We start from the raw sequence: 7,195 nt of genomic DNA on the forward strand, positions 1-7,195 counted from the left end.
TATATACATGAAGAGAAAAATTCAGGAGAAGGGTTCAGCGTGGGGTATGGCGCGACGTATTCGGAGAAATGTGGACATTTTAGCTTGGAAATTTATTTTTTAATAAGATTTTGTTCAGTTTGGATCAGACCAGCTTCTACCGGGACTTACATCTTTTTTATTATTTGATAGAAAAAATCGAGGGTAGGCTCATTGGAAAAAGAGGCATTGATATATACAATGAAACTATTTTTAGTGTTTTTTTTAAACAAATAATTAGAAAGATATTAAATAAATTAAAAATGATGACGTCACGGACCACCGACTTGAAATACTTATACCCGGTAAGCTACTCGCGTTTTTTAAAAATTGAGGGGAGACTCTATCGAGTCTCTTGATAAATATAAATAAATAGATTGCTATAAAAAAAAAATAATTGAGTAACACATACAAAACTTGAGTTGATAAATAATATTAAATGTCAATGTTATTTATTATAAATTCATTTTTTTATTGTTAAAAATTAATAAATAATATTTGTAGCCTTGTACACATACGCAGTATAAAGGAGGCACAGCTTTATATGCGCAGGCTCCCCCCTTTTTCGGTTAAAAACCGAAAAAATTTTAACCGCCTGTTATTAACGTTGTGCAAATCACGGAAAAGTCCAGAGAACGAGAGCGAGACTAAAAAGTCTCGAGATTACTTTGCCAATAACATTCTAAAAATGATCAAGACACGGTTTAGATACTTTTCAATCAGCTCAGAAAAACAAGTGATAAGAGAACTTGATCGTAGATGCAGTTTCAGACCTTCAAAATGCGTACCTAACGAGATTCGAACCGACAATGTATAGATTGTACATAGTAGAGGGAACGCTTACGACCACTCAAGTCTTGGTCAAGTTTGGATCAGGCTAGCCTTCTTCAGGATGAGTCAAAATTTCCTTGATGCTATCTTGATCAGGATAAACTTAAAAAAAAATATAAATTACGATATAAATATTTATTTATCAAGTCTTGTTCAAGTTTGGATCAAACCGAGTTTTTTGAGCATGAGTAAAAGTTTTCTTGATGGATCAGGTTATTCTTAGACAAGCATCTTCATCAAATCTTGATCGAAACTTGATCAAGCATCCTGAGTTAGAGCAACATTGATTTGAAGTTTAGTCAAATTAAGCTAGCCTGAACAGATTTTCAGTCGGAGAGTTTATTAAAGTTGTTAACACTATTTATTTCACTATCGAAAAATCTAAAAAAATTCTTGAAGGTGTCATTGCATGAATAAAAAAACGTGACGTTTATCTATGAAAGTAGCCGGTAATTCATTTCCGCGCTGAGAAAAGTAAGACAAGACCCTACCAGGTCTCTTGTTGAAAATATAATATATAATATAAAATATATTTATTGAGATATAGCCATCTTATTAGTCTACTTTGTAATCGATTTTGCAACATTCAAAACTTTCGACACTTGTTGCGTCAATTCTTGTTTTCTCATTTTCATTGGAGTCAAATGAGACATTGTAGTGAATTAAGACATTCTTTAACCATGAGTACAATCATCTACTCATGCTTCGTCTATCTACTTTTTTTAATTTTTTTATTTTTATTTTGTTCAGCACTATTGGCTTCAGCTGCATCTATGATATCCTGTTTCTTAACTTGTGTATCAATATGAACAACATCTGGATTTTTTTCATATCTGTAAACAATGGCTGGTGGTGAAAATTCAATTTCTAAATCAGATACTGCTAAACTTTCATCACTAGCATCATCATTAGTTGGAACGAATTTAAAATGGAATGGTTTCATTTGTTTCTCCAACTTCAGCTCATTGGTTTTATTTTGTTTTATTGGATACATTGTAACATAATAAGTTTTATCTCTACGCTGTACTGTTAACGTCGCAGGTGGTTCTGTATCTCTTTCCTTAATCGTAAGTTTGTGATTTTTTTTGAAGGAAATTGTACTTTTATTCGTTTTTAATATTTTTGTACCACGTGTGTATATTGGTCTTAATTTTTTTGTTTTTTTAGTCATGCTCGCTTTTGTTTCTTTAATTATTTCACGCATATTTCTTGACATCGCACCTGGCCTCCAGCCAGGGCGTAATTTTATTTGAACAGCTTCTTGATGATTCCAAAGCCATCCCATATTACCTGGTATTCGTTTCCGAATATTCAAACATTTCTCATGCATTGTTCCAGCATTCGATCCATGTTTGCACGTTAAATAAATATAATGATTGCTTGCAAGTGAAGCCAAGCGTGAATTACCGGCACGTGAACCGGAAAATTCTTTTTTTTTTTTTGATTTTTTCAATTTCATAATTTCAATATTTTTATGTAACGATTGAGTAACATCTAATGAATTCGCTACAGTATAAGAATTTTTTTTCAATTTAGAGTGACATGTTGATTTTCTACATGGTCTTTCTTCATCATCACCCTCTTTTATCTCATTACCTTCAACAGTATTCATAAAAAATCTCTGAAATCTTGGAGCATTCAAATCAATGTCAGTTCTGGATTCTCTCGGGGGATTTTTATGGGATTTGTATGGTAGAGCCGGAAAATTTAGTGGTTTAACTGTGTCATATTGTTGAGCGAATACCTGAGAAGTCATTCGAATTTTCGCTGGTTTTTTGTATTCAATATCTGCTTCAAAAAATGGGTCTATCAGCCCTAACCCAGTCACACCGGAATGTTTGTCTAAAGAATCGATAAAATATTGAGTATCTTTGAATTTTTCTATTATTTGATCGACATTTGAACATCTTTCTTGGATACAGACTACTTTTGAATTTTTGATTGATGTGACTTTTGAATTTTTGATTATTTTTTTTGGAGATATATAACAATCAGCGGTTGTGTTTGACAAAAATTCATCTTCGTTTTTGGATGCTTGTTTTTTTGATTCATAGTAATACTCTAATTCTCGTAATTTATTGCATTCGTTAGAGTAGTTATGTGTCGAATTTTTTTTTATACCACCACTTCTTTTTTTATTTTCTATGCTTTTGGTCAGATTGTCATTGATAGCAGAAAGATCAGGTGTTTGACTTTTATAACAACCATTAGAAATATTTTTATCGTCGATTTTGCAAACATGTAGTGGCTTATTTAGACATTCACTGTTGTAAATATCCAAGAAATCACAGGTCTCACTTTTATCTAATTTTTTAAATGCAGTTAATTTATCGGAATCTGGATCGCACATGTTAGCAAAAGGCTTACTAAAAATTTAAATTAATGGATTACGAAGTAAATTTTATACTACTAAAATATATTAACAAAAGTTTAAAAAAACTGTATAAAATTATAAAAAAATATATAAAATGAGCTTCATTTTTTTCTTTATTTGAGTGGTATTTGTCATGGCAACTGCTATAATAAGTCATGTATAACCAGAAATCTCTATCAACTTAACTGAACTTTAAAACCGTATTTTTTGTCCGCAGTTACTTAATCCAAAAAAAAAATGACCAACAGTTTAAAAAATTTAGTAACAACTCAACTTCTCTATGGCAACCTAAGATATATCTGTATTTCTGAAATGTTCTTCTGGTACTTATCGTTGGTAATTTTATTTACTAAGTGAACATTGCATAACATTTTTTTCAATCAGTATTAGTTATCTTAATCTGTTGACTTAACCAATGGATGAAAAAACTAGATTAAATACTTTTATAATTATAGTCATATAATATGAAATTGTTTCCATCATAGATAATGGCTCCTTCCGATATTACTAACAGACACTAACTTCATTCACTTAAAATGACAATCAACGATCTGCATCTACTACTCGAGAAATTTGTTTACTACAACAAAGAATTTATGAACTTGGGATGAAACTGGCAAGAGAAAATCATGTAATTCATTCATTGGAATAAAATATAATCATAGACATTATTCTGGGAAATGCATATTTCCCTCACGTAGAACTTGTTCTTATTTTAATTATTTGAAAAACAAATTACAATCGATCCCTGGTTGAAATAATTTCTCCGGATATGTGCGGGTATCTCCTTATTTTTTCGAGATAATTCCGGAATAGCGATTTGTACTGACATTGCCTTGTTGTAGGAATATTATTTTCTTGGAAAATAAATTTGAATAATGAACTACTAAACTAGAAGTAAGCTCTATAGAAGAAATGTCGGTCAAAAAGGTTCACTTTATCTTGTTAAGTTGAACAAGAAATAGGTATCAAAAACGATATGCAATACATTAAATCACGTGACTGAACAGAAAATAAATTTCATTCATAACTAACGAGTCATAACAAAAATAAAGAGTTTTAGAATAAGTTTAGTTATTTTATTGTTTTAATACAAAGATGTGGTAAAAAAGTCATATTCAATATATTTTAATGCATATAATTGACAAAATTTTAAACTTGACCCCACCTTTTTTTCCCAATTTAAATATCATTTATATATTATATATATTGAACCAGGTGGGGTCAAGTTTAAAATTTTGTCAACAGTTAAGACTTAATTATATGCATTAAAAATATATTGAATTCTTGACTTTTTTTGGTACCGCGTCTTTTTGTATTTAAACAATAAAATAGCTAAACGATTTCGAATACTTGACGCTTCTTTTTGTAAAAAGAACTAGGTTTTTTTTTTGTTATGATATCACATCTTTTTGTAAAGTTTTAATAATAATGTTTTTTTTTCATACGTTGACGGATTCATTTATTATTTATTCTCATGGAGTTTTATAAGGAGGGTAATCTGTGACGTCACATTAGGTGTATTAGCTTTTAGCATAGGCAGCTGTTGAATGGAGCAATCGGAGCAAACCAGTGCATATCATCAGCAATAACGGCGCTTGTCAGTCGAATGCACAAAGTCACATGTTGTTTTTGTTTATTTTTTTTCCATTAAGTTCAATGAATTTTTTTTTTTTTTTTTGCATTTATATATATGAGGATCCGGATCGTAGAACACGCTTAGCGCTCGAAGCCCACCAAAACGCGACTTGCTCTGGGTAAAAAATCAAACATGAAAAAGATCTGGTAACGTTTGTTGGGGCGTGTGGCCCGCGTTACCCGTTGAAAATTAAAAATTTTCAATACTCCGGCTAGGGCCATGGGTGTCTTAATTCCTCAGATATAATGAAATTATGGTTTTTTACAAAATTTTACGGTTTATTATTAACATTATTCAAAAGAAAATTTTCATGTTTATTGTTTTTTTTTCTCAAAAAATATTGGAGATAGCAAAAAAAACCGATTATGCGGGCGATAGAGTTTTTTGCGACGCAAAATAAGATCCCGTTACGAATTCTTGGTTACATGTCAAAAAAAAATTTCCAAAAAAAACTCGAAAAAAACCACGACAAGAAAAATCATGACAGAAAAAATTTGTAAAAAAAATTACGTCATAATAAATATTTTTTTTTCTAAATAATAAATTTAATATTTCATATAAATTATTTTTCTCATATGTGTAGCCGTTAGATTTTTTACTCAGCTAGTAGATTTTTTACTTGACCTTAATAATAGCCAAACAATCAATATCTACATCATTTTACTTAGCTAGATTTTGCACTTAGCTATATTTTTATAAAGCTAGATTTTCTACTAAGCTGTGATTGTAGACAAACAATCAATATCTGCATTATTTTTCTTAGCTAGATTTTTTACTCAGCTGTAATTGTAGCCAAACAATTACTATCAATTTCGGAATAATGAAGATAGATACATCATACTAGGCTTAAATGAAAGGCATCACGAAGCTTCATTATGGGATATTTGGCTTTTTTTTCGGCCTTAAATAGTTTCTGAGAAAAAAAATTAAATATGTAATTATTTTTTTTTTTGTTCAAAAACTATTGAAGATACAGGAAAAAACCGACAACGCGGGCGGTAGAGTTTTTTGAGACGCAAAAAATAAGCCTAATACGAAGTCTCTATTTTCATTTTTGGTCAAGTTATTCGATTTCTAATTTTTTCAAATTTGTTTAAAACCGTTATAACTTTCGGGATAATGAAGATAGAGACATCAAACTAGACTCAAATGGAAGGCCTCACGAAGCTTCATTATGGGATATTTGGCTTTTTTTTCGGCTTTGAATAGTTTCTGAGAAAAAAAATTAAATATGTGATTATTTTTTTTTTTATTTCATAGTTTCTTTTTTTCGTTCAAAAACTATTGAAGTTAGAGGAAAAAACCGACAATGCGGGCGATAGAGTTTTTTGAGACGCAAAAAATGAGCCTAATACGAAGTCTTTACTTTCATTTTTGGTCAAGTTCTTCGATTTCTAATTTTTTCAAATTTGTTTAAAACCGTTATAACTTTCGGGATAATGAAGATAGAGACATCAAACTAGGCTCAAATGAAAGGCCTCACGAAGCTTCATTATGGGATATTTGGCTTTTTTTTCGGCTTTGAATAGTTTCTGAGAAAAAAAATGAAATATGTGATTATTTTTTTTTTAATTTCATAGTTTTTTTTTTTCGTTCAAAAACTATTAAAGATAGAGGAAAAAACCGACAATGCGGGCGATAGACTTTTTTGAGACGCAAAAAATGAGCCTAATACGAAGTCTTTATTTTCATTTTTGGTCAAGTTCTTCGATTTCTAATTTTTTCAAATTTGTTTAAAACCGTTATAACTTTCGGGATAATGAAGATAGAGACATCAAACTAGGCCCAAATGAGAGGCCTCACGAAGCTCTATTATGGCAAATTCGGCTTTTTTTTCGGCTTTGAATAGTTTCTGAGAAAAAAAATTAAATATGTGATTATTTTTTTTTTTTTTTTATAGTTTTTTTGATTTCGTTCGAAAACTATTGAACATAGAGGAAAAAACTGACAATGCGGGCGATAGAGTTTTTTGAGACGCAAAAAATGAGCCTAATACGAAGTCTTTATTCTTATTTTTGGTCAAGTTATTCGTTTTTTAATTTTTTTAAATTTGTTTAAAACCGTTATAACATTCGGGATAATGAAGATAGAGACATCAAACTAGGCTCAAATGAAAGGCCTCACGAAGCTTCATTATGGGATATTTGGCTTTTTTTTCGGCTTTGAATAGTTTCTGAGAAAAAAAATGAAATATGTGATTATTTTTTTTTTTATTTCATAGTTTTTTTTTTTCGTTCAAAAACTATTAAAGATAGAGGAAAAAACCGACAATGCGGGCGATAGAGTTTTTTGAGACGCAAAAAATGAGCCTAATACGAAGTCTTTATTCTTAT

At 30.2% G+C, this 7,195-nt stretch overlaps 1 protein-coding gene across 1 annotated transcript; it reads right to left on the reverse strand.

The window, feature by feature from the left end:
* Positions 1-582: 582 nt before the first annotated feature.
* On the reverse strand, positions 583-3,199 carry LOC122853851. The gene is made up of 2 exons (XM_044154263.1): positions 1,020-3,199; positions 583-951 (listed from the first exon to the last, which is right to left on the reverse strand). Exon 1 carries the CDS (start codon positions 3,197-3,199, stop codon positions 1,559-1,561), a length of 1,641 nt encoding a protein of 546 aa, XP_044010198.1. The 3' UTR covers positions 583-951; positions 1,020-1,558.
* Between the last annotated feature and the right edge of the window lie 3,996 nt (positions 3,200-7,195).

Source organism: Aphidius gifuensis, linkage group LG4, assembly GCF_014905175.1.
Source record: "Aphidius gifuensis isolate YNYX2018 linkage group LG4, ASM1490517v1, whole genome shotgun sequence".
Lineage (NCBI taxonomy): Eukaryota > Metazoa > Arthropoda > Insecta > Hymenoptera > Braconidae > Aphidius > Aphidius gifuensis.

Excerpts from the sequence above, each read along its gene's own strand:
- LOC122853851 (XM_044154263.1), bottom strand. The coding sequence starts at position 3,199 with ATGTGCGATCCAGATTCCGATAAATTAACTGCATTTAAAAAATTAGAT.